Source organism: Pongo abelii, chromosome 19 (genome assembly GCF_028885655.2).
Source record: "Pongo abelii isolate AG06213 chromosome 19, NHGRI_mPonAbe1-v2.0_pri, whole genome shotgun sequence".
NCBI lineage: Eukaryota > Metazoa > Chordata > Mammalia > Primates > Hominidae > Pongo > Pongo abelii.
The window spans coordinates 8,284,708-8,312,457 of record NC_072004.2 but is presented as its reverse complement, the minus strand read 5'-3'; the positions used below and the strand labels follow the sequence as shown (position 1 = coordinate 8,312,457).

Below are 27,750 nucleotides of genomic sequence, written 5' to 3'. Positions count from 1 at the left end.
ACTTATGTCTGAGACATCAGTGAGACATCCAAGCACGAGCACCAGGTCTTTTGAGGGGGGAAAGGGTGGTCTAGAGATTAAGATTTGAAAGACATCCACACCCAGGGGTGGATGAAACTATGGTTGTGATTAAGAACATCAGAAAATCAAGGACAGAACTCTGAGTAAAACCACTATCAAAAGGGTGAGCAGATGAAGACCCAACAAGATGACTAAGAGGAATGGAAAGAAAGTTGGGAGCAGCCATGAAACAGCATCAGAGAAGCAGAGAAAAGGGGCATTAAGAAAAAAAAGTCAGTGTTGAATGCTTCAAGTAAAATTAGGACAGAACAGCATCCACTGGATTTGACAGCACTGAGATCACCAGTGAGCAGTTTTAGCGGCATAAGCAGGGGAGAGAGCCCAGGCTGAAGTGTCTGGGGAGTGTGCATGCAGTCAAAATGCTAACAATAAACGGGGACATGCTTTCAAGAAGCTTTGAAGTATGTAATATGTACCACATAAGTATTACATATATTTATATGGATAACATGTAATACAGAAATATCAAAGTATACATGTATAATACATAACATATAATGTGTAATACATAAACATTATACATAAATATTAACGCATATATAGTAAAAGGCTGAAGATACAGGAGCAATAAAGATTTAAGGGTTGGAAGAAATGAGATCCAAAGCACAGATGGACAAAATTAGCCACAGGCAGGAATTTGCACTTTTACCACTGGGACAAAAAGGAGGAATGGCTACAAATAGAGGTAATAATAGGAGGGTAATAACAGAAGATGAGAAAGGAAATCAAAGAAGCTTAAAACAAATGGCCTTGATTTTCTCTGTGAAGGGCATGCAAGAGTGGAGAAGGGCTTCCAGTTCAAGTAAGTGAACAAAGTCGTGTAGAGAGGTGTAAATGAAATATTCATAAAAGCCAACACAGCTGGTGGACAGCAGCAGACCCAAAGTGTTGATGACTTTTGGAGGTCATTATTTTGATAACTCTTAGAAGACAGATTGTCAGCTGAATGTGTAAACCATACAAGGATGCCAAATTAAACTTTCATGCACCATTTCTGAATAAATTAAAGTACTAAAGCAAAACAAACAAGGAACAAAGACAGACAACAACGTGGGGTTGAGGAATACGCAGAACTAACCCAAGAGTAAAATGGAGAGAAATTTGAGGGCGACAACAATGCAGCAGCCCTCGAAGTCCATCAGGGCATCCCGCAAAGAGTGTGAAGAAGAAGCTAGAAGATACGAGAGCAAAGAAAGGTGTAGGTTTCTTCTACTCAAAAGAAAGAAGGGGAAACTGAAATGCTAGGAAAAGAAAGCAGCATACAGTCAGCTACAATATGAAATATTTAAAAACCCAGTATGATTTTGAGTAAATTAAAGAACAAAATTCTCAAAACACATTTGTTGAGTGGCACAAATACAAAGACCCATCTGAAAGTCCAGCATCTCTTCTGTGCATTGTTACAAATGCTGTTTGACTACTTTTCCATTTTTAGAACCAACCAACAGAGAGCTCACACAGCTAGTAGAGGGCTCAGAAAAGGAAAGCAGAGTGGGAGTGTGGGGGGAAGAAAGGGAGAGAACAGAGAGTTAAGACATAGTTCTAATACTGGCCAGACATGGTGGCTCATGCCTGTAATCCCAGCACATTGGGAGGCCAAGGCAAGCAGATCACCTGAAGTCAGGAGTTCGAGACCAGCGTGGCCAACATGGTGAAACCCCGTCTCTACCAAAAATACAAAAATTAGCCAGGCGTGGTGGCACGTGCCTGTAATCCCAGCTACTCAGGAGGCTGAGGCAGGAGAATCGCTTGAACCTGGGAGGCAGAGGTTGCAGTGAGCTGAGATCGTGCTGCTGCATCCAGCCTTGGCAACAAAGCAAGACTCCGTTCTCGAAAAAAATAAAATAAATAAAAAGATATAACCTAATACATTCGGAAACAAAAGTTTAAGAACGTTAAAGTAATTTTTTTAAAAGAACAAAAAATAAAAATCTCTTTGCTTAAAGTTGAGTAAATCAAGATAAACAGAAAAACAAGCACATGATTTCAAGTTATAAAGACAAATACTCCAACATAGAGAATTTTAAAATGATTATCTTGGGAGTGAAGAAAGATTACTCTATGTACTGTAGGAACGACCTGTGCACTTTACTTTGTATTTTAACCTTAAAATGCAGGTTTAATCTGATGGTTAGAAAATAACCCCTATGATGAGCTGAAACAGGCAAACATAGGACCTGTGTCTTGGCCTCCCATATCTGCTTTAGATAAAGTATAATGCAATTTCTACATTTTTTAGAAAGTGTCACACACAAAAATAAGTGAAGGGGGTAGTAGATAGTGGGAAATGGCAAGGGTTGATTACTGAAAAGGAGAGGTAAAAGTCACTAAGGGAAATAGGAAGCTAATGCTAGAAATGCTGACTTGATAGTGGCATAAATCCACATGGTTCTGCAACTGTTTCCAGTAACCGAGACTGCAGATCTCCTTTGTGGCCAGAGACCATGAAGTCAACAGTGACAGAGTAAGAGATGTGTGAGATCACAGATGAACAGAAAGGAAGTGAAAGCAAGAGATGGCTGATAAAAACAAACACACTAAAAAATGGGGTAATACTCTTGATGAGGTTAAACAGTAGGTATGATACAGAGTAAAACACTGATTCAGCAGAAAAACGGGTTTAATTTTTTTTTTTTTTTTTTTTTGAGATGGAGTCTTGCTGTCTGTTGCCCAGGCTGGAGTGCAATGGCACGATCTCGGCTCACTGCAACCTTCGCCTCCCGGGTTCAAGCGATTCTCCTGCCTCAGCCTCCCAAGTAGCTGGGATTACAGGCACCTGCCACCATGCTCGACTAACTTTTGTATTTTTAGTAGAGACGGGGTTTCACCATGTTGGCCAGGCTGGTCTCGAACTCCTGACCTCAGGTGATCCACCCTCCTCAGCCTCCCAAAGTGCTGGGATTATAGGCATGAGCCACCGCGTCTGGCTGGGTTTAATATTTCAGAAGCGAAACTGTTCTGGAATACAAGGCTCACACCAAGGAGAAGGCACTGAAGTTGAGGTGGCCAAGGAACAATAAGGTGGGCAAGACTAAGACTAGAGAGTAATGCCATGAGCCAAACGTTAAAGTCCCACAAACACAAGACAAGGGAATGACAGGAAGACGGTAGACAGCAGCAAAGACCAGGATGACGGTGGTAGAAGACACACAGCAGGCCTTCGACAAAGTATTCTAGACAAGGACAGAGGCATCGTGCTGTTGAAACAGGAATGGGGAAGAATGCCCCAGTGGGAACCTCAGAGCTCAAGGTACAGGCTCTTCTGCAGGGGCATCATGAAGTGTCATCTGGACTAGCCTCTGGCTAGTCAATGAATGCTTTTGCTTCTCAGCTTCATGACAGCCTTTACCACAGGAAAGTATCCTTTCTTTCTTCCCTCACTTCAAATTAAGAAATAATTCAATACCTTGTCAGTGGAAACACCTGGTGATAAATAATTGAAACTTACCCCTACTTTCCGTAAGAGATCCCCCACGATGTTTAGTGCTGATATCCTAGCAGAGGGAGTTAGTGGACTGGTACCAAAACCATTTGGTATAGCTAGAGAAAAATAAAAGCTGAGTGATTACATTTGCAGTTCCCTTTATATTTGGGTTTTGTTGTTGATGTTACAAAGTAGTATAACACTCAATACAATATCAACAAACTACTTCAAACTATGGATAAAGTATAGATACCATAAATAGGCTAAACCACTCTCCAATTGGTGGATATTTACATTATATCAAATTTTTCGCCATTACAAATAATGCTACAAGGACATATACCCTTAAACATCTAGACAAGTATTTCTGGAAAAGAGATTCCTAAAAATAGAACTGCTGGGTCAGAGCATACGCCCATTTTTTTCACCTTAACAGACACTGCCAAAATGCTCTCTAAAAAGCCTGTGCTAATATCAGCAATCTATGCGGTGGTGCCCTCGATAATATTAGATATTATCTTTTTTTTTTTGACAATTTGAGTCACGTTTTTTAGTTTCTTTTTTAGTTTCTATTTCCATAGTAACTAGTCATTTGAATCTCTTCTGAAAATCAGCTGTTTAGTCTTTGTACATTTCTCTACTGGTTTGTCTTTCCTGTAATCAATCTGTAAGAACTCTATACATTCTGGATGTTCACCCTTTCTCTTATAGACGTTCTATCTCGTAAACACTATGTTTTGGTAGGAGAACCTTTGGCTTTTCCATCTTAATGTCATAATGTTTCCCATACTTTCTCCTAGTATTTTTCTAATTTTTTTACATTTAGATCATTTAATTCACCTAGAAATTATAGTTGTCTATAAGATACATATCTAAATTTTTTCCTCCAAATGGAGAGCCAATTGTCCTAGTATCATTTAGGGAAAACTCATCTCATCTGAAATAGCACTATAACTATAAATTAAATTCCCTAAATATATGAATATATTTCAGTTCCATTGAACTATTAGCCTATTCTATCAGAAGTATGCTACTTTAATTATTATAATGTTAAAATATATTTTGAGATCTCAAAAGGCAAAGATCCTTCTTGTTATTAGCCCATTTCAAATTTTTCTCAGCTGTTCTTGCACATTTACTATTCCAGAATAATTTTAATATCAACATATCAATTTTTTAAATCCTATTAGGATTTTTATTAGAAGTTGAAATTATAGATTGACTTGGGGAGAATGGATATTGTAAGAAAATTAAGTCTTCCCATTCAGAATCATAGTATTTACCATGATATTTACCCATATCTTCTTCCACACTCAGTAAGGTTTTCAGTCATGCACATTTCTTAATTTTTAAGAGATAATATGACATCATGATTAAGGGCTCTTGAGCTGAACTACTGTATACAAATCCAGTTCAGCCACTGGCTAAGTTACCCATATGTAAAAGGGGGCAAATAACAACTACCTCTTCATAAAGTTGTTGTGAAGTTTAAATTAATGTACTTTAAAAATGCACGTAGTAAGTACTCAATAAAGGTTAGCTATTATTTTTTATGTTTGTTTTCCACAAAGTGCTAATCAGCAACGAAAATACTTGTGTGGGTTTTTTGTTATTATCCTTCTCCTCTAGAATATAATCTCACTGAAGGTAGGGGCTTTGTCTTACCACTGTGCTCCCAGCATCCAGAATAATGCATGACACATAACAGGTGCTCAACGTGATATAAAAAACTGCTGTACTGTTCTTGGCAGGGATTTCTAGATCTCATTTTTCCTATTCAAATTTTATATTTTAGGTGTTATTAAATCTGTGCTTTTATGGTAAGTTGCTTTAAATGCTTTTTAGAAGCAAACATTATAGTCTGGGCATGGTGGCTCATGCCTGTACTCTCAGCACTTTGGGAGGCTGAGGTGGGTGGATCACCTGAGGTCAGGAGTTTGAGACTGGCCTGACCAACATGGTGAAACCCCATTTCTACTAAAAATACAAAATTAGCTGGGTGTGGTGGCACACACCTGTAATCCCAGCTACTTGGGAGGCCAAAGCAGGAGAATCGCTTCAACCCAGGAGGCGGAATTTGCAATGAGCCGAGATCGCACCATTGCACTCTAGCCTGGGCAAAAAAAGCAAAACTCTGTCAAAAAAAAAAAGAAAAGAAAAGAAAGGAAGAAAGAAAAAGAAAGAAAGAAAAGGAAACAAACATTGTAAAAAGTAAAATACAATTAAAGACAGACCACTTCAGAAAGATCAGCTCTAAGATCTTACCGATTTCTCTGACCACCTGCTGCTGCTCACAACTCTGTGCTTTCTTGTAATGAAATTGCAGTGATCTAGTACACAGCAGCTTTTAGGTTAGCCAGTGAAAATTCATGCTATTGGTTCCAGCCTAAAAACATATCTATTAAGCAAATATTACTGCCATAGGGTTGGCACATCTCGTGCTGTGCCAGAGCAGCCTCCATGTCCTTTTGACTCCCCAAGTCCCTGAATGAAAACTCTAACGGGCTATTAAAAAAAAAATGTGCACCACCTGTGGGTGTCACTTCACCTGAGGCTTTTCACTATTCTGATTCGTCTTCAACTAAAGGATTTTCAGATCTGCATAATTCTAATAAGTAACATAAAAGCAAAACTTTGTTAGTCCTCAGGTGTAATTGTGAAATCTTCAAATATACAAGCGGCTCTTCTGAAAAACTGACCATGAGGGCTCCTGATGACTGCTAATAATCTATTGCCTGCCCTTTGTCCTCAGCAGTAAACCTAGCGCAATCAGTAACACCTTACAACCATATAGCACCTTCACATACCTTATCTAATATCATCTCATAACAAGGCAAAGACAAGTTGAATTACCTACTCAAGGGTTACTGAGCACTTGAAATGTGGTTAATGTGACCAAGAAACTGAATTTTATATTTTATTTCATTTTAATATAAATTTAAATAGCCACATGGGCTGGTGACTATTGAGTAGTGCAGACAGAGAGAGCTCACTGTACTAGTTGCCCACACAGCATTCTAAAAGATAAAACCCTATACTTTAAAAAGGGTGGGATGACAGTTTCAATATAGGGTGGAAAAAAAAGCATGGGGGGATGAGAGTAGCTGAAATATGAACTGCGAGCTGCAAAAGCTAAACAAATCTCAATTGAGAGCTTTAAGATTCCATTTTAAGGTTCTATCTAGTGGCTACTAGGTGGTTTTTCTGCTTATCCGGATTTAAAAAGACACACTGGCTGATGGCAATGTGAGTATTCTGTATGTGCCAATCATCAATTACTCCAAACAATGCTTTTGAAAATGGCAGCTCCTGAAGCATGTAACAGAATGGTCATGTCCATCCAAGCCGGACTCACGTGAGTCTGAAAGATAACTTAACGATTCTCTGTACATTCTATGTAGAAAGGCCTCAGGTCTCCCATGATATGGAAAGTGGCAAAAGGAAGAAATAAAACTGTGTTTAAATATGATCCCCAAATTTGCATGTGACAAAGAGATGTGCACAAACACACACAAGCACAGAACAGAAAAAAAAAAACTCAAAATGTTAATGGTGGGTGCCTGTAAGTGGTAAGATAACATGATTTTTATTTTCTTTTTTTTTCTGAGTTTTTAAAATTTTCTGCCTATCGCAAAATCTATTGCTATCATCAAAAAATAAACTTTCCTTAAAAACCTTTAACTTTTAAAAACCTCATCTTAAATGTAACCATCATTTCACTGTTTCCTATGTATTAGTGGCCTAGGAAAACAATTCCTTCTTCTGTTTCACATAGCGCTAGACTTCACCAACTTTTAAACTAAAATTACTCTTTAAACCTTAGCAACCACCTTCAGCAACAAACCCCCGTAAGCTGATCATCTAACACATCGCCTCAAAAAGAAAGGACATTACAAACCTTTCGGTGAAGGAAAAGTGTTCTCCGTTCCTTTACCAACAGGGGTAGCTGGCAAAGAAAGTGACGCTTGGACGGCGGAGTCCATCTTTTCACAGTCTAGAGTTGGAGAGCTAGGAGCCGACTTCCTAGTTACTTCCTGTTGTCTTTCCCGAACTGCTAGTTCTTGCCTTAAATCTGTAAAATATTGCAAACAAGGGCAGGAATACTCACTAGAGGGAGCAAATATATCAAGAAAAGTGACATCTAAAATGTCATAAAGGTCTTCTTCCTAAATTACTATTTCTCAAAAAAGAATTTCCTATTTAATTATAACTTTCATTTCTAGGGGAATAAAAATGACAAAACTACTGTCTAAATGATCTTTTAGAATTTAAAAATGCTATAACCTGAGAGAAGTTACTTATGCTCATATGCAAAAAGAAACAGTGCAGAGTCCACAGTACAATTCACACAAAAGTAAATATTCTTCGCCAACTCATTTGCTTTTATTTTCAAATGATGTAGTTTTGGGGTTACTGCAAAATCAACTAAGTGCATTTTTGTAATTTTAAATGGGCTGGCATTAACTATTATCACTATGAAATATTTAGTTTTAGAAAAGAAGTATGCAGAATGGTTTAAATTTTTCTCATGCTTTCAAATATGGAGGTTTTTCCTTTTTTGAGACGGAGTCTTGCTCTGTCGCCCAGGCTAGAGTGCAGTGACGCAATCTCGGCTCACTGCAACCTCCACCTCCTGGGTTCAAGTGATTCTCCTGCCTCAGCCTCCCAAGTAGCTGGGATTACAGATGCCCGCCACCACACCCAGCTAATTTTTTTTTTGTATTTTTAGTAGACACGGGGTTTCACCATGTTGGTCAGGCTGGTCTCGAACTCCTAACCTCAAATGATCCACCCTCCTCAGCCTCCCAAAGTGCTAGAATTGCAGGCGTGAGCCACCACACCCAGCCAATGTCGAGTTTTTAACCCAAAATTAATGTTATATTTTCCAATTATGCAATTTAACCTACAGAATATTTGCTTGTGTTAAAAAAGGAACAAAGTCATCCCCCTTTTGGGTATGTATCCAAAAGAATTCAAAACAGGATCTCAAAAATATTTGCACACCCATGTTCACAGCGGTATCATTCGCAATAGCAAGAGATGGGAGCAACTTGATGTCCATCCACAGATGAACAGATAAAGAAAATGAATACATACAATGGAATATCATTCAGCGTTAAAAAAGAAGGAAATTTTGTCACATACTACACATGGATAAACCTTGAGGACATTATGCTAAGTGCAATAAACCAGTCACAAATACTGTATAATCTCCCTTACATGAGGTATCTAAAGTAGCTGAACTCATAGAAAGTAGAATTATGGTTGCCAGGGGCTGAAGAGAAGGGAAAATGGGTAGTTGCTATTCAATAGGTAGAGTTTCAGTTTTGCAAGATGAAAAAGTTCTAAAAATTTGTTTACACAACAATTTGACTATACTTAACACTACTGGACTGTACACTTTAAAATGATTAAGAAGCCAGGCACAGTGGCTCACACCCGTAATCCCAACATTTTGGGAGACAGAACCAGAAGGATCATTTAAGGCCAAGGGTTCAAGACCAGCCTGGCCAACATACTGAGACCGTCTCCACAAAAAAAATTTTTTCTTAATTAGCTGGATGGGGCCGGGCGTGGTGGCTCACATCTGTAATCCCAGCACTTTGGGAGGCCAAGGCGGCTGGATCACGAGGTCAGGTGTTCGAGATCAGCCTGGCCAATATGGTGAAACCCCGTCTCTACTAAAAATACAAAAATCAGCTGGGCGTGGTGGTGGGCGCCTGTAATCCTAGCTACTCAAGAGGCTGAGGTAGGAGAATTGTTTGAACCTGGGAGGCGGAGTTTGCAGTGAGCTGAGATTGCGCCATTGCACTCCAGCCTGGGCAAAATTGACAGACTCTATCTCCAAAAAAAGTTGACTCTAAGCTTCTTCTGGCACACGGACAGTAAGGTAAGGGAGGATAAATACAGTTGTCCCTCAGTATACATTGGGATTGGTTCCAGGACCCCCCACCTACACCAAAATTGGCGCATACTGAAGTCCCACAGTCAGCCCGTATATATGAAAAGTCAGCCCTCCATATACAGGGTTTTGAATGCCGTGAATACGGTATTTTTAATCCGCGTTTGGTTGAAAAAAAATCAGAGTATAAGTGGGCCCACACAATTCAAACCCATGTTGTTCAAAGGTCAATTGTATTCTTTAAGTTATAAATTTTACCTCTTGCTTCATCCTTTAACCTCTGTACAGAGACCAACAAAGATTCCTTTTCATCAAGTTCACTTTCTAAAAATGCATTTCGTTCAATGGCCTGATTTAGCCTTTGTTCAAAGTCTTCCAGTGAAACTATTGTTGCCCTAAAAAGAAAAATTAGAGTACATGAATTAAATAAATAACGTGCAAACAGATAGTACAAAAGGAAACTGTCAGTTGATCTCGTGACATTTCCTGACCTAGCCAGCCTGGCCCCATTCAGAGATGATCTTGCCCCTTCCTGACAACTGCTGGCACGTAGTGTCTCTATCAGTTGGGCAATATATGCAATATATTCTCTTAAATTCCCATCTATTCCTTAATATTCCCTACAGAAAGGCTATTTGTTATACTATTTATATCTCCACTGTGTTTTGAACACAATACAATCAAGTTTACACATTTTCGGAAAGACAACTTTTCAAAACTTGTAATATATGTAAGAGTTTGTTTAAAACATTAAGTCCCAAGTCAGGGAACCTAAGGCCAATTCACACTGACTTCCTAGAACTAAATCGAAAGGAAAACCCGAACTTTCCACACCTAAGTAACAAAAGGACCAGAGGCTATTCCCTTTGCTTTCTGCAACCACTCAGACATTTGCATAGGGTGTCACTTTGTAACTTCACTTCAGCCTCTGATTGGTTATCCTCCGCAACCAATCTGGCTGCTGCCTCCTCTATGACCTGGAGCAGCAGCTTGCCCACTTTTTTTTACTAGGTTATTAACATAGTGAATGTACATGTCTGTCACCCCCAAGGGCAGTGACCAGAGAAGCTCCGCATCTGTAAGTTCAGCATCATGTCAGTCACTTAAGACTCACTGGATAAATACTGAGGAAGGAAATACCAGGAAACAATTATAAAGTAATAGGAATTAAGTTTGGAATGGTTAAGAAACAACTAATTACAGATGCATAAAAGTTTGGCAACAGTGATAGCAAGCCACTGCAGGTTGTTCAGAAAATCTGAACTGATCAACATTTTAAGAAAATTCATCAGTCAGTATTAAAACAAAAGAGAATAAAAGGGAATAGAAATATAAAGATATATCAGCTAGAGGATAACTACAGAACCCAGGTATAAGATGTGAGGACCTACAGGAAGTATGGAAGTGTTAAGAGCACAGAGCGAAGATGGGGGAATGCATGAGACAGTTTAAAAAATAAATAAATAAATACACAAAACTTAGGCTGGGTGCAGTGGCTCATGCCTATAATCCCAGCACTTTGGGAGGCCAAGGCGGGCAGATCACTTGATGCCAGGAATTCAAGACCAGCCTGGCCAACATGGCAAAACCCCGTCTCTACTAAAAATACAAAAATTAGCTGGGTGTTGTGGCACACGCCTATAATCCCAGCTACTTGGAAGGCTGAGGCACAAGAATCGCTTGAACCTGGGAGGCAGAGGTTGCAGTGAGCCGAGATCATGCCACTGCACTCCAGACTGGGCAACAATGCGAGACCCTGTCTCAAAAAAACAAAACAAAACAAAACCAATAGGATCAACCGCAGTATATGAAAGAAGGAAAAAAGAAAAATTGAAAGAAAAAAGCTTTGAAGGGCATTATCTGGGAGATGAGGATTTGGGGTTCCTTTCTATCCGATGTGTTACAGGTGACATGAAACACCAACAGGAAATGTTCCGGGAGTAAGATCTAGGGGAAGAGCCTAATAAAGATTTTAATCACTAATTACCAAGGTGGTTTTTTTCTAACAAAATGCAGTCATTCGTTTACCTTTTGGCTCGCTCCAGGTCGTCGTTGGCCTGCTCCAGCTCTCTCACATACTTATGCAACTGCTCCTTAATGGCCCGAGTCTGACTTAAATCATCTTCTAACACTGAGACCTGCTTATAGCTCTGTGCATATTGATGCTCTAGCTTCTCCTGAGGGCATCAGTATAGGAAAGTACATGTCATTAATATACAGTCCTCTTTAATAAAGAGGTAACTCAAGTTAAAAGGGTGGGTGGGAACCCAAGGAATTTACCCACACTCTTGTAACAATTACTTTAAAAACAGCTAAATGATACATTCATTCTAAGTGCCTAAACTCATGTTAAATTTTGTCAACCATTCTCCTCTCAGAAAGAAACCCAATAAAATCTCTCTGAAAAGAAGTAATATAAAAAACCCTTGCCTCAAAACCCCCAAACTTGTTGAGGAAACCTCTGGGTTTTCAGGCTAAATGCAGCCCAGGGTAAGCACAGAGTTCAAATTCCCTACCTTTTACCTGCCCACCCAGCCTTCCCAGAACCCACTCACTCCCCAGACACTAAACACCCCCAAGCATGTGGCTACAGTAGATGGTGAAGGGCAGAGAAAGGGGTGAATCCTTTTGCTCCTGAAAATTCCTTTTTAGAAGGGAAATTTTTAACCCTAACTAAACTCCAAAACTGAAAGGGCTATGAACAATAATGAACTAAATGCATATTCCCTATCAATATAATTGTAAACATACTGCAGAATCAGGCAACCTATCTGTCAAAACAAATAATCAGGCAGCTTTTGAAAATTATAGGAACTATAATATAATATAGCTAGGAACATTATAGCTAGAAAAGTGACAACTACAAAGTTTCTAAGTGAACTCCTAAACTCTAAACCACCTTTTCCCCTGGTTCCACAAAAGAAAACATTTTATTCAAAAATTCACTTTAAGCGTTTTTTTCAAACTATTTTTTGTCGCCTGCTGCTCTTAAGCACCTGAAAAACATATTTCTCATTTTAATAAAACCCAACACATTAGACCCCAGCGTCTACTGCTGCAATTACCTTTAATGCCTCCACTTCATATTTCAGTCTTTGGTTATCAGCCTGCAAGTCTCTGTTTCTTTGTTCAGCCTGTACTAATTGTGCCTCCAACTCTGCTTCTAATTCTCTGCTTCCTTCCTGGAATTCAACTAGCTCATCCCGAGCTTCCTGGAAGCTAATCAGAAACAAAGTGGGAAAGATGAGTTACACTAAGAACCACAAGGATCGTCTTGGAGGTGATTATATAGCAATTCGATAATTTTTGCTTGAATGCTAATGGTCTCATAAAATATACTAAAGACAATCTGTTTTGCATCTCTTACTGTATATATTCAGGGTTCAATGAAAATGACAAGCCCAAAAAGGAGCCACAAGTCAGTGATTACAATATTTATGAAAAGTAAGGCTACATGGCTCAATACCATTAGCTTCTTCCACCACAGAACTCAGATGCAAGAAAAATGCATTTTTACTTTCATTAAAATAACAAATTTGGCATTTCCTTCTACCATATTCAACAGAAATCACAAATATTTTCACATCACAATAGAATTGTTGCATGTATCTCTAAATATATTTATTCTCATGACTATTTCAAAATTAGGTAGTTATTACATTCACTTCTCTATCTTTTTTTATTTAATGCATTAATAGAGAAGTACATATTACTATGCCATAAATTAGTTTAATATTTAGATAACTTTTTTCAATATAATTGATTTTCTTTGTAATTCTATTATTCTATGCATTTAAAAATACTATGCTGAGGAGTCCATAGGCTACCTCAGCCCATTAAGACATCTATGACACAGAAAAAGATTAAGAACCTGGACCAGGCGCGGTGGCTCACGCCTGTAATCCCAGCACTTTGGGAGGCCGAGGCGGGCGAATCACGAGGTCAGGAGATCGAGACCATCCTGGCTAACACAGTGAAACCCCGTCTCTACTAAAAATACAAAAAGTTAGCCGGGCGTGGTGGTGGGCGCCTGTAGTCCCAGCTACTCAGGAGGCTGAGGCAGGAGAATGGCGTGAACCCGGGAGGCGGAGCTTGCAGTGAGCCAAGATTGTGCCACTGCACTCCAGCCTGGGCAACAGAGCAAGACTCCGTCTCAAAAAAAAAAAAAAAAAAGAACCCTGCCATAGATACACACCTTTCATATCCACTGGCACAATAGAATAACTGACTTCGGTGATAATAATGAAAGGGCAGTAAAAGGTTTGATAAGACTTAGTAAACTCTGTTAACCAAAATAGGAAAATGTATGAATATTTTATTTAGCAAGATCCCATTTTTAAAAAAGAAATTCGAGACAAGTTTTGGTGCTTAAAAGGTTGTTACCTGAAAGTTCTCCCAACCAAATAATTGAAATTTTATAAAACATTCCATACCCCTGAAGCTTCTCCCCCTCCCTCAAAGCTTTGCTGGCTCCAGACACTGATCATGCCTGCCTGAGGAGAACGTAAAGTCTGTTCTATGGAGCCCTAGACAGCTTATCAGAATCTCCAAATGACCAAAATGATGAGGCAGAATCAGTGCACGTAAAGCAGGCCAAAGATGGCCCCACCTACTAAAAAGCATAGAAGAGGCAATGATCAGAAGAAACCATAAATGACAGTTTTCCTACTATTTTAATAATTTGAACAATATAAAGACTTATGGCATGTTTATACTATTTAAACACAACCCATGTGGTGACTGTTTGTAGAATCTCAATCCTAGAATCCTAAATCTGCAATTCCAAATTTAGCTTTATGTTAAAAAGAAAAATGCACAAACAAGACATGGTGTATTCCAAATGCCCTCCACTACTTTCAGTGTGCTTTCCAACATTACCTTTGCTTGTACTTCAAGGAAAGTTCCTTCCAATAAGCAGTTTCCTCCTTTAAACTTGAAAAATCTGGTATATCTTCACTATCCATGATCAAGAAAGCCTGGGAAATATTAAAGACAAACTGTTAACAACTTAGAGAACAGAGAAATCTAAGCAAAAGCATAAAATCTGGGACAACACTGAACTGCAGCATTTTGGAGGGAATAAAACATGAGAGATTCCAGTGGTTAACTCTCTTCAAACTCAGGCACGTCAATCACTCCACTGCTCCACTCTCAGGGACCACCAATATTGTGAATGAGATCATGACAAAGGTCCTTTGATACAAAGCGACAGGAGGCACTTTTGGTTGCAGCATAGGTGCTGGGTGACTTGAGCCCACAGAATCATCCTGCACACAGAGTTGCAGCAGTTGGTTTAAGGCCACGTGGTCTTCTGGGAATCAGGAGACAGAAGCTTATTGTCAGAGAAGCTGCTACGCATGCATGCTGCCCTTCCCAGGTATACAACTGCTTCAAAACATCTGCTTGGAACATCTTATGCCAGGTGACCCTACTAGAAAATCAGGCACCACATTCCCAATAATTTACTATTATCAAATCTCTAAAAACTTCCTATTAATCATCTTTTAAGTCCAAAGCTTCCTTCCAAAAGTCCACTAATCTCCAACTTCAATGTTCTCTCTCTCATCCTGGTTCTTCTCCCAAGGCATTCAGAGAGGGGAAAAAAGCGATTTAATTAACTAACATTTGGACTGGCTACCTACAATTCCCAATTGATCGTCAGGCCCACTCTAGAGGCATGCCTACCGTTTCCTAGCACCCCCTCCCCAAGCACCCCACTCTATATTCCGGCAGTACTGTTTGAAACTGTCTTAACACACCATGCTCTTTCAGGTCTGGAAAACTACTCCAGGTTTTCTCTACCTGGAGTGGCTCCCCTAAATAGGAAAACTTCTATTTATCCTTAAAACCTAACTGTCATCTTTTCCAGAGAGGTTTTCTTGCCCTCAACTGGACAGCATTAAAATCTCTTGCTTTCTTTGCTACCTCTGTACCCCACACATGCTTTCACTGATATCATTACCACAGGGCAATGCATTTGCTTACACCTTTGTGTAGCCTGTTAGGCTGGCTTACTTATTTCCATCTCAGCCCAATGCCTGCACAATAGTGGATACTCAATAATATTTACTGAATTAAACCATAATTGATTCAACCTATTCCATACTAGGCAGCAAGAACTCAAGACCAGCTTTAAAAGTAAATTAATAGGCTGGGTGTGGTGGCTTACGCCTGTAATCCCAGCACTTTGGGAGGCCGAGGCAGGCGGATCACGAGGTCAGGAGATCGAGACCATCCTAGCTAACACGGTGAAACCCCGTCTCTACTAAAAATACAAAAAATTAGCCGGGCATGGTGGCAGGCGCCTGTAGTCCCACCTACTCGGAAGGCTAAGGCAGGAGAATGGTGTGAACCCGGGAGGCAGAGCTTGCAGTGAGCCGAGATCGCGCCACTGCACTCCAGCCTGGGCGACAGAGCGAGACTCCGTCTAAAAAAAAAAAAAAAAAAAAAAAGTAAATTAATAAAAACCTGGAGATGCAGAGAACTTGGAGTTTATCTAGCACAAGCCACTCAGGAAGGTTTAGAAAAAAAAAATCTTTTTAAAGGAATGAACGGTTAAATCTCTCCACATCATCAAACATAGAACACAGTGGAAGTTCAATAAATATTTGAATTGAGGCTGGACACGGTGGCTCATGCCTGTAATCCCAACACATGGGGAGGCTGAGGCAGGAGGATTGCTTGAGCCCAGAAGCAGCGAGGCTGCAGTAAGCCATGACTTTGAGGCTGCAGTGAGCCATGACTGTGCCACTGCACTCCAGCCTGGGCAACACAGCAAGACCCTGTCTCGAAAATAAATAAATAAATATGTGAACTGATTTATAATCATCCTTTCAATATTCCCTCTTGACTTTCAAAGTACCACTTTATTAACATCTGAATTCCTACTTCAGGAATGGAGTAAGCAAAAAGATGTGTGGGTAGTTTACTTCCACCTCACTATGTACCACCATATATTAAATCAATATTAGAAAACCTATCATTATCAGTCAGACAAAATTATTAATCCGATACATGGGCAGCCACATTCAGTCACCGACATAGGCTCAGTACAGGCTCCACATCAAAGAATAGGGAGTTGATGGGATTTATTGGGAAGAACCTTAGAGATAACCACTGCACACTAGCTACCTCAAATCATCATTATCCGGCCCTGAAACATAAATGGACAACCAAGAGCCATCTGACAAGTAAGAAAACCCAGTAGCATGAATAAGAAAATTTTAGGACCTACTGAACTGAGAGGAAAGAGACAATTCAGGAAATGAGATTTTTTCTTATACAAGAACTCAGAAGGTACTAGACAAAGACTTAAAAAAAAAAGGTCAGGAGGGCTACCTCCTACACACTTCCTGAGACAAGTACAAAAGAAGGGAGAAAACCATGACCTGGACAGCATGGGATGCAGGAAATAGGGGCTCCAACCTAGGCTGCAATGAAAAGTCCCAGAATGAAGCCTAGTCCATCAGGCCCATAGAATGCTTCAGACGGATGACACCAAGAAAAATAAGGAATCCCATAGAACAGATAGCATAGAGCACGAGTGAGAAGCTAGATATATTTGAGGTTGTGGTGAAGACATGTTACTCTACTGTCACTAAAAAAAAGAGCAATTTAAAAGCTCAGGAAAATAAAAAAAGCAATAGAAGAAAGTCCTGATCCTTATATAAAGCATTCTGTAAGTTAATGATTTCAAGTCTAAAACTTGTAATGTATTGATTTTATCTTATTTGAAGCAACTGGGATAAGTTCCATAACTTTATAGCCATCGATGAACTTCCTGTTTTTGGTCTTAGCTTTGCCCTGAGTCCCAAGTGCTGCTCTCTTGGAAGGTTCCAGGATTTGGCGAACAAAATTATATTCTCCTTTTTTATGTCCCCTCTGGTTTTGTAGCCTTTGATGATAATACCTCTCAGCCTTGGTCTTCCCAAAGTGATTATTTCTTGCCTTTTTAGCCTATAATGATTTGGCAGCCATCCCAGTCCCTTAAATATTTTGTCATGCTTTGTATTGCCCCTAGATAACCTATCTGCCTTTCTGGGGGCTGAGTGCCTAGTGCTGCTTCTGTACTGAACATTTTATTCACTGGTCGGATCATTTTTCTTTTGAGTTTTCAGTACTCTTTCTGTTACTGTACAGCATTTGATGATATTGCTAATAGTGTGGCCCATGAACCGGTATCATTATGAAAGTTCCTAATGACTGTTAGATACCTTCCTTGGCATCTAACATTTATTTGAAGGTGTTTGAATGTGGAGCCAATTCTTCTACGAAAACAGTTAGGATTGTTTTGAATCTGTAAATGTTATTCAGGAGTCCACTTCAAAACATTTCCATGTGGGGGTATTTTTTGTTGGTTATGACCCATTTATATAGTATCAGAGGACTTACTAGCAGTTAATGCTTTGAAGGGCGCCTAGTTAAGTAGTAATCCCTGAGGAATAGCATTGTTTACCCCTCTGGATGTACTGCGAGTATCCATTTGTCTCTGATTTTTGGTTCTTGAACAGGGACATATTCTTAATACAACACCAACTTTTCCATGAGTGTCCCCTGATAACTCAGGTTTTAAATAGCCTTTTGCATGAAACTTTTTGAGAATCTAGTTCTAGCCCTTGCATCCTCTCTGTCCAATTACTTACATTCAGTGTCAAATAATTCTAGCAAAATTATTTTACTTCACACACATTCTTTATTTTCTTTTTTTTTTTTTTTTTTTGAGATGGAGTCTCATTCTGTTGCCCAGGCTAGAGTGCAGTGTCACAATCCTAGTTCACTGCAACTCCCAGGTTCAAGCAATTCTCCTGCCTCGGCCTCCTAAGTAGCTGGGATTACAGGCACCCACCACCATACCTGGCTAATTTTTGTATTTTTAGTAGAGATAGGGTTTCACCATGTTGGCCAGGCTGGTCTCGAACTCCTGACCTCGTGATCTGCCCTCCTCGGTCTCCCAAAGTGCTGGGATTATAGGCGTGAGCCACCGCGCCTGGCCACATTCTTTATTTTCTTGCTGAATCTCATGTGAATTGAATGTTGACCACAACTTTTCTAATCAATAGGCTATTTTCATAACCCACTTATTGGCCCCTCTAACAGTATTATAACCTATGTTGGATATCATTTACTAAAAGGACCATCATCTCTTCCAGATCAAACCAATTTAAAACATTTAACCAAGAATAAGTCATAGGAGCAGCATAGCATAGTGGTTAAGAGCCCAGACCATGAAGCCAAACTGCCCAAGTTTGAAGTCAGACCTGGAAGTTCAGACTCGCTACTGATGTATCTACTAACTACTTGGGTGACCTTGGGCAAGTGACTTAACGACTCAGTGCCCCATTTCCTCACCTGTAAAATGGGGATAATCACTAAAATGAGCTTATGAAGTGAGCTAATATTTGTAAAGTACTTAGGACAGAACCTGGCACATAGTAAAAACATAAATGTTCATCAAGCTATTAAAAATTGGTAGTTCAATAGCAGACCTTTCAAGTATGACCACAAAGTAAACAGGCTTCAAAATTTAAAACATGCAAATGATTCTTTAAAATTGATCATTTCAGGAAGCTATATGCATATTCCAGTGATATCACCATTGCTGAAAAACGTTTCCAAAACTTTTTTGGAATAGCCTTTATGAGCCACATTAAGAACAAAGCAGGCGAACAAAGCAGGCCAGGCGCGGCGGCTCATGCCTATAATCCTAGCACTTTGGGAGGCTGAGGCAGGCGGATCACTTGAGGTTAGGAGTTCAAGACCAGCCTGGCCAACATGGTGAAACCTCGTCTCTACTGAAAATATGGAAAAAAGAAAAAAAATTAGCTGGGTGTGGTGGCCGGCACCGGTAATCCCAGCTACTCAGGAGGCTGAGGCAGGAGAATCGCTCAAACCCGGGAGGAGGAGGTTGCAATGAGCCGACATTGGCCACTGCACTCCAGCCTGGGCGACAGGGCGAGATTCTATCTCAAAGAAAAGGAAAAAAAAAAAAAAGGCCGGGCACGGTGGCTCACGCCTGTAATCCCAACACTTTGGGAGGCCGAGGCAGGCGGATTATGAGGTCAGGAGATTGAGACCATCCTGGCTAACACGATGAAACCCCATCTCTACTAAAAATACAAAAAACTAGCCGGGCGTGGTGGCGGGTGCCTGCAGTCCCAGCTACTCGGGAGGCTGAGGCAGGAGAATGGCGTGAACCCGGGAGGCGGAACTTGCAGTGAGCCGAGATCGCGCCACTGCACTCCAGCCTTGGTGACAGAGCGAGACTCCGTCTCAAAAAAAAAAAAGAACAAAGCAAAAACTTCTTACTTTGTGGTCACACCTCATATTTATTGCTTCCTAACTGGTATTATCCAGTTCTATTGCCCTACTTTTACCCATCAGATTTACTCTTTTTAAAAATCAGATTCTGGCCAGGCATGGTGGCTCATGCATATTAATCCCAGCACTTGGGAGGCCGAGGTGGGAATGTCACTTGAGCCTGGAAGTTCAAGGCCAGCCTGGACAACATGCTGAAACCCCATCTCTAACAAAAATACAAAAATGAGCTGGGTGTGGTGGCATGCACCTGTGGTCCCAGCTACTCGTGAGACTGTGGTGGGAGGATCGCTTGAGTCCAGGAAGTTGAGGCTGCAGTAAGCTGTAATCACTCCACTGCACTCCAGCCTGGGTGACAAAATGAGACCCTGCCTCCAAAAAAATAAAAATAAAAATCAGATTATTTACAAATAATAAAATTTGCTACCACTGCAGATACTCAAACGACAGTTTCAGGGGCTGTTTTATAGTCTGTTCAGTTTGCTTCAAGTTACACTGGGAGGATGTGTTCACTGTTATTTCAAACTATGTAACTAGAGATATTCAGGCTATAGAAAGTTAGCCAATATAGAAAACATACTGCTAAAACAATGCACTAATGGTACATCCACAATTTTCTGAAGCTAGAATGAAGATAGATAATTATGTGTTATTGGCAGGGCACGGTGGCTCACACCTGTAATCTCAGCACTTTGGGAGGCTGATGTGGGCGGATCACGAGGTGAGGAGTTCGAGACCAGCCTGACCAACATGGTGAAACCCCGTCTCTACTAAAAATACAAAAATTAGCAGGGTGTCGTGGCGTGCGCCTGTAATCCCAGCTACTCAGGAGGCTGAGGCAGGAGAATCGCTTGAACCCAGGAGGTGGAGGCTGCAGTGAGCCGAGATCGTGCCACTGCACTCCAGCCTGGACAACAGAGGGAGACTCCATCAAAAAAAAAAAAAAAAAATTTATTATTCTCTGCCCGCCCCCACCCCATCTTTCTTTAATACCAGATCTCAATATGGACAGAGTCTCAAAAGCATGACAATTTTTACGTAAAGCATTATCATACTGTGTATGACCTTCAGAAATCTAGCAACAATCAGCTTATTTGAGTTTAAAACAGCCTGTCCAAAATGCCTTTTATTGACAAGGAAATTACTCTTTGTACAATGGTAAGAAAATCTATTTTCAATGATATTGTTTCTGGTTAACAGTTCTAAAATGGACTAATGACGTTGGAAGAGTTCTTTCAGAACTCACTGTTGGTAATACATGCCTTTTTACTGAAATTCTACTACTCTCAAAGGTGACATTTACAGAATTTTTAACTCTTCAAAGTTGATCATAAACACAGTCTCTCTTTGATTCTATCAGACTTCTTTTTTACTTTATGGAGTGCTCAGAAACTTACGTCAGAAGTAATTTTAAGCTTTAGTAACCAAATTTATCTCAGCATGGTTTAAAATGAAAATAAAAATAAGTTGTTTTGCAGATGTCATGAAAGCAAGATCTAAGTTTTACTAATGTTCCTACTTATTGTAAGCTCCTTATCCAACTTCAATTTATTTAATTTAAAAAAATCAAAAGAACTACAGCTTCAGAAGATTTAGCAACTTCTATCTGGATCAAGTCAAGTCAATCTCTAACCAGGGCTGGCCAAAGGTTTTGTTTCTCATGCACTCTAATTTTAAACAACAATAATTTTAGTAATAATTCAGAAGAAGTACTTCACTTGGTTTCCCTTTACTTCTCTTCAGCCCATGACTTAACGCTGCATTGTGCCCATCAACTTCATGATTTAGCAAAGCCATTACGCTATCTTTTAAGCACATTATGAGCAACACAATTTATCAGACAAAATAATTAACCAGCAACTCCTGAACAAGCTTCACAGTAAGATTTTTCTCATGACTGAGCAGCAGTTTTTATCCTAGGTGAGTTTGCTCAAAAATAATTGAGTAAGTAATCTACCAGCTTCTGGCATATCTTTGGCGAGTCACATTTTCTGCCTTGTTTTCTAGCTGAGAAGGGTATAAAAATCCCAAGAAAAGAAACCAAAACTCCGAGCCTAGAAATGTAAATTATGATCCAAGCTAAGCCACTCACCAGTTGGTTGAACCTAAGTATAAATCAATTACCCCCATCCCAGCTCCATTTCTCCATCGAAATAGCGATAACATAATCAGTTGCAACCACAAGGTGATGCGGTTCGAAAGAGATAGGAAGAAGAGTGTTCTGTAACGTGTACAGGTGCTACGTAAATAGAATGTAATAATCAGTAGTGACAGAACTCTCACCTCCTTTGCAAAACTTAAAGGGTCATCTCATGGCTTACAGCAAGAAAAGAGTCGAGCACAAGTAACCCGAGCCCGTTGGTGACACTTTCCCGAACTCCAGGGGGAGGACGATTAGCAGTTCCGGGCGGGAGTCAGGAGAACGCCAATCCGAGCCCAACGTGGGCTACTCGCGCTCTCAACCCCCATGGGAGACAGGCACTGAGAGATCAAAATGCAACCCCGCTCCAAGCCACCCTCGCAAATGAAGGAATTTCGGGGAGCAGGTAGGAGGAGGCGGGCTGGGCGCGCCGCTGCCACCTCCGACTGGGCCACTCCTTGCGCCGCCAGCGCCCCAGCCCACGGTGCCACGTCCCGGCCTCCGTCACCGCCAGCCCTCACCCCATCCGGAACGGGGCACATCCTCCGGAGGCCACCGGGATCGTTCCCTTGCAGGCGCCCCTGGGGGTCCACACGTCGGACCAGGGAAGGGAGGGGACAGTTAGAGCGGTTGGAACAGCTGCCCCCGGGCCGGCCGCCCCAGAACCCGGCCCGGCCCGCCCCGGCGGAGCCTCAGAGACGGCCCCGGGCCGGGAAGGCTCCCCAAGGGCAGGCCTCAGCGCTGCCGGCCCAGCGCAGCCCCTTAGGGAGCGGCCCCGCGCTGCAGGCTCACCTCCAATGTGTCAAAAGCGCATGTTCGCCGCCGCTCGACCGACGTCTCCGCTCCGCTGGCCTGGCCAGGCCCGCCCAGCCGCTCGGCTCAGCTCCCCGCCGCAGCGCCGAGCTCCACTCCGCGTACCTCCGCGCCCCTCCGCGCCCGGCTCCTCCCCGACACGTCAGGGGCTGCCTGGGTGTCCGAGGCCATTCTGTGACGCACGGAGGCGGGGCTCAGAGCATGCGCGGCAGCGCACGGGTGTGCGGGGCGGGGCGGGGCGGGGCTGGTGCCACAGGGGGCGGGCCAGAGTCCGGCGCGCTGACGTCAAGCTGTCGGCGTCCTCTTGCGCAGGCGCTCCGGGACTCTGCGACCGGCTGGATTTGGCTTGTGCAGTTCCCCGAAACTGTTATTCGTGAGAGTGGTGCCAAGACGGATGGGAACCTGCCTTCGGTTTTCCGGCCACCAAGGCCCTTCAGGTGTCCGTGTGTCTGTGTTCCCGTTTATAAAATGAATGTCGGCTCATAGTTCACCTCCGAGTCCATTCCCTCTGCCCGAACGCCCCATGGAACACCAGGAGCATTCTAACGTCACTCTCACAAAGCTCTGTGTTGTTTTTACAGCATTTCCACTGCTTACATTTTGTATTTGTTCTCACCTTCCCCCAGTAGAATTCTAAGTTCCATGAGAGCTAGAACCTCTTATGCCTTGCTCTTCCCAACAGATAACTTGGTTCTAGGCAAAGTGGACGCTCAAATATTTGATGAATGAATGAATGGATTCGTTGGCACAAAGGGCATTTATGTTTAACCATTTATATATTGTATATATCTGAGCATATATTCATTTTTGTATACATGCGTGTACGTGTGTGTATGGGTGTGACTTTCTCCCCTCCAGGTCCCCCAAGAAATGGAGTCGTATGTATCTATATACCTCTTACAATCCATCTTGTTTTTTTGTTGTTGTTGGTTTTTTTTTTTGAGACAGAGTTTCGCTCTTGTTGCCCAGGCTGGAGTGCAGTGGCGCGATCTCGGCTTACTGCAACCTCCGCCTCCCAGGTTCAAGCGATTCTCCTGCCTCAGCCTCCCTAGTAGCTGGGATTACAGGCGCCTGCCACCACGCCCGGCTAATTTTTGTATTTTTCGTAGAGACGGGGTTTCACCATGTTGGCCAGGCTGGTCTCGAACTCCTGACCTCGTGATCTGCCCGCCTCGGCCTCCCAAAGTGCTGGGATTACAGGCGTGAGCCACAGTGCCCGGCCCCCATCTTGCATTATTAATGTTTATATATTTTTAGTACGTAAACACACACGTGTATGTGTGTTTGCACGCGTGTGTATTCCCTAGCGGACTTGGAAGCAGGCTGGAGGGGATACTAGCTCAAAAAGGAGGGAAAGAGGGATAGGCAACTTACATAGGGAGTGGAAACTTAAAGGAAGAGATACATTTTAAGAACTTTTGCTGTATAATGTACAAGGTAATCCTTTCTTTTCTTTTTAAGAGACGGGGTCTACTATGTTGCCCAGGCTGGTCAAGAACTCCTGACTTCGGCCAGGCGCTGCAGCACTTTGGGAGGCCAAGGCGGGCAAATCACCTGAGGCCAGGAGTTCGAGACCAGCCTGGCCAACATGGTGAAACCCCGTCTCTACTAAAAGTACAAACATTAGCCGGGCATGGTGGTGGGCACCTGTAATCCTAGCTACTCCGGAGGCTGAGGCAGGAAAATTGCTCGAACCCAGGAGACGGAGGTTGCAGTGAGCACCACTACACTCTAACCTGGGCGACAGAGTGAGACTCCGTCTAAAAACAAACAAAACAAAACAAAAAAGAACTCCTGACTTCAGGCAATCTTCCCACCTCAGCCCCTCAAAGTCCTGGGATTACAGGCACCAGCCTCCATGCGGCACGCAATGTAATCCTTTCCAATTTCAGTGCTTTTAGGATTGGATTTGTGGGTGTGAACACAAAAATAATGTGTAAGACATGCCTCAAGGTGAAAACAAAGTGAGCCTAGGAGGCCCAGTTTATATTTTTGAGGGAAATGGACATAAACAGGAACAATGCAAGATGGATTGTAAGAGGTACCCAAATCAATAAAGATCAGAGAAGGGATTAATGGGGTTTGTGGGAAGGGTAACATATTACATATGCCAATTATGAATAATATTATAATATGCATATTATGAAAAAACTATGCATGGATTTCCAATTTTTTTTTTTTCCACAGGGCCAAGCATGGTGGCCCATACCTGTAATCCCAGCACTTTGGGAAGCTGAGGTAGACAGATCACTTGAGCCCAGAAGTTCGAGACCAGCCTGGGCAGCACAGTGAGACACCTGTCTCTAAAAAAATAAAATAAATGTTTGCACCAAAATAAATTTGTTCTAACTTGCTATAACATGTCTGAACAGGATCTAGCTTGAAGCACCAAGAGAGATAAGAAATCAGTTTGAAGAGAGTCCCTATCAGAACACATATTCTACAAAATTGAAGCAATAAAAAATACTAAATTTATGGTGAAGCCTGGGTGGAAAAATGGTGGAATCATTGATGCTTTATAAAAGTGTAAAAGGACAAAGCCCCAAAAGAAGTCAGCAGTTTACAAATGGATAATCCATTTTAAGAAGAAACATGATGATGTTGAAGATGAAGCCCACAGCAACAGACCCTCCACATCAATTTGTGAGGAAAAAAAGTAATCTTGTTCATGTGCTGATTGAAAAGGATCAATGATTAACAGCAGAAACAATAGCCAGCACCACAGATATCTCAACTGATTTGGCCTACACAATCCTGACTGAAAAATTAAAGTTGAGCTAACTTTCCACCCAGTGGGTGCCAAAACCATTGTGCCCAGGTCAGCTGCTGACAAGAACAGAGCTTTCAAAAGTTCACACATTTTAAACAAGTGGGATCAAGATCCTGAAGCATTTTTTTTTTTTTTGAAGAAGAATCGTAACCAAAAATGAAACTTGGCTTTACCAGTACAATCCTGAAGACAAAGCAGTGGCTACCAAGAGATAGAAGTGGTCCAGTCAAAGCAAAGTGAACCAGTCAAGAGCAAAAATCATGGCAACTATTTTGTGGGTTGTTCTAGGCATTTTGCTTATTGACTTTCTGGAGGGCTAAGGAATAATAACATGTGCTTATTATGGAGTGTTTTGAGAAGATTAGCAAAGCTTTAGTGGAAAAATGCCCAGTAAACCTTCACCAGAGAGACCTTTCCACCATGATAAAGTTCCTGCTCATTTCTCTCATCAAACAAGGGCAATTTTGCAACAGTTTCAGTGGAAAATCACTAGACATTGCCTTACAGTCCCAATTTGGCTCCTTCTGAAGACTTTTTGTTTCCTAATCTTAAAAAATCTTTAGGCCGGGTACGGTGGCTCACACCTGTAATCCCAGCACTTTGGGAGGCTGAGGCGGGTGGATCACGAGGTCAGGAGATTGAAACCATCCTGGCTAACACGGTGAAAACCTGTCTCTACTAAAAATACAAAAACTTAGCCGGGCGTGGTGGCAGGCACCTGTAGTCCCAGCTACTTGGGAGACTGAGGCAGGAGAATGGTGTGAATCTGGGAGGCGGAGCTTGCAGTGAGCCAAGATCGTGCCACTGCACTCCAGCCTGGGCAACAGAGCGAGACTCTGTCTCGAAAAAATATATATATTTTTTATATATATAAATTATTTATATAATATTATATAAATATATATATACATATATAAATATATATAAAAAATATATTTATATATGAATATTATATAAATATATATTTATATAAAATATATTTATATATGAATATATTCTATATAAATATATATTATATTTATATAATATTTATAAAAATATGATATACAAATATATATGATATATTTATATAAATATAATATATATGATATATATAATTATATATCATATATTTATATATATATATCATATTTATATAAATATATTTTATATAATTATATATCATATATTTTATAATATATATCATATATTATATATTTTTATATATAAATATATATAAAGATATATATCTTTAAAGGCACCCATTTTTCTTCAGTTAATAATGTAAAAAAGACTGCATTAACATGCTTAAAATCCCCAGATCCTCAATTCTTTAGGGATGTACTAAATAAATGGCTGATATCATGGTTACAAAAGTATCCTGGCCTTGGCTGAGCACAGTGGCTCACACCTGTAATCTCAGCACTTTGGGAGACCCGGGGCAGGCAGATCACTTGAGGCCAGGAATTCAAGACTAGCCTGGCCAACATGGTGAAACCCCGTCTCTACTAAAAATATAGAAAAATTAGCTGAATGTGATGGCATGTGCCTGTAATCCCAGCTACTCAGGTGGCTGAAGCTTGAGAACCGCTTGAACCTGGGAGGTGGAAGTTGCAGTGAGCCAAGATCATGCCACTGGGTGACAGAGCAAGCCTGTTTCAAAAAAAAAAAAAAAAAGTGTCTTGACCTTGATGGAGCTTATGTTGAGAAATAAAGTTTATATTTTTTAATTTTATCTTTTATTCCATTTTTCTATGAACTTTTCGAAGTTCTTTTGTATGCACTGGCAATTGTGCTAAACACTTGGTCTGCTTAATTTCATCCTCACAGTAATCCCATGAGTTAGGTACTGTTATTCCCATTTTTTAAATGAGGAAACAGACTCAGCAAGATGAAGTTTCCCAAAGTCTCTCAACTAGAAAGATGAGGCCTCAAGCCTCAAACCCACCCTGTTCGGATTGTCTAACTCTCCAGAAAACACACTATTAACAATTAGCAATTACTACCATGTATTGGGCTAGAGCACTGTGCTAAGTGCTTTACATACTTTCCCTCCCTCAATCCTCACAATGAGCCTGTGAGGCTGTAATTATTGCTTCCATTTTACATATTGTAGACTGAGACCCAGAGGAGCTAGGGCTTAAACTCAAGTAGGTCTTACTTCAAGGCCAGTGGCCTGGGACAATGAACTGGTACAGCTGGTTCAGGCTCTGGGGCCCTGCTTCCCTGGCTGAAGCTGTGCTCTGGCTGATGAGATCACAGACAGGGAGGGATGAATGAAGGCTTTCCTGTGGACCTGGTGCCAAGACAAAACAGTCCTATCCCAA

The 27,750-nt window shown here is 41.2% G+C and overlaps 1 protein-coding gene and 1 long non-coding RNA gene across 8 annotated transcripts in view; one reads left to right on the top strand and one right to left on the bottom strand.

Annotated features, from left to right (window-relative positions):
* Positions 1-22,838, bottom strand: part of NDEL1 (nudE neurodevelopment protein 1 like 1) — a 54,733-nt gene extending 31,895 nt beyond the window's left edge. For 3 of the 6 annotated variants that reach the window (XM_063717876.1, XM_063717874.1, XM_063717875.1), the window contains exons 1-7: positions 22,654-22,837; positions 14,286-14,383; positions 12,473-12,626; positions 11,436-11,584; positions 9,666-9,802; positions 7,404-7,577; positions 3,530-3,621 (exon numbers count right to left, since the gene is read on the bottom strand). In XM_063717876.1, coding sequence (XP_063573946.1) covers positions 3,530-3,621; positions 7,404-7,577; positions 9,666-9,802; positions 11,436-11,584; positions 12,473-12,626; positions 14,286-14,371 — 792 coding nt within the window. In that variant the 5' untranslated portion in view covers positions 14,372-14,383; positions 22,654-22,837. 6 annotated transcript variants of the gene reach the window in all.
* Positions 21,977-26,268, top strand: LOC134760459 (uncharacterized). 2 transcript variants are annotated; one of them, XR_010137918.1, is made up of 3 exons: positions 21,977-22,267; positions 22,987-23,111; positions 25,047-26,268. It is a non-coding gene; the product is annotated as an uncharacterized LOC134760459 (long non-coding RNA). The 2 variants fall into 2 exon arrangements; XR_010137917.1 differs by having other exon boundaries at positions 24,862-26,268.
* Positions 26,269-27,750: the final 1,482 nt, after the last annotated feature.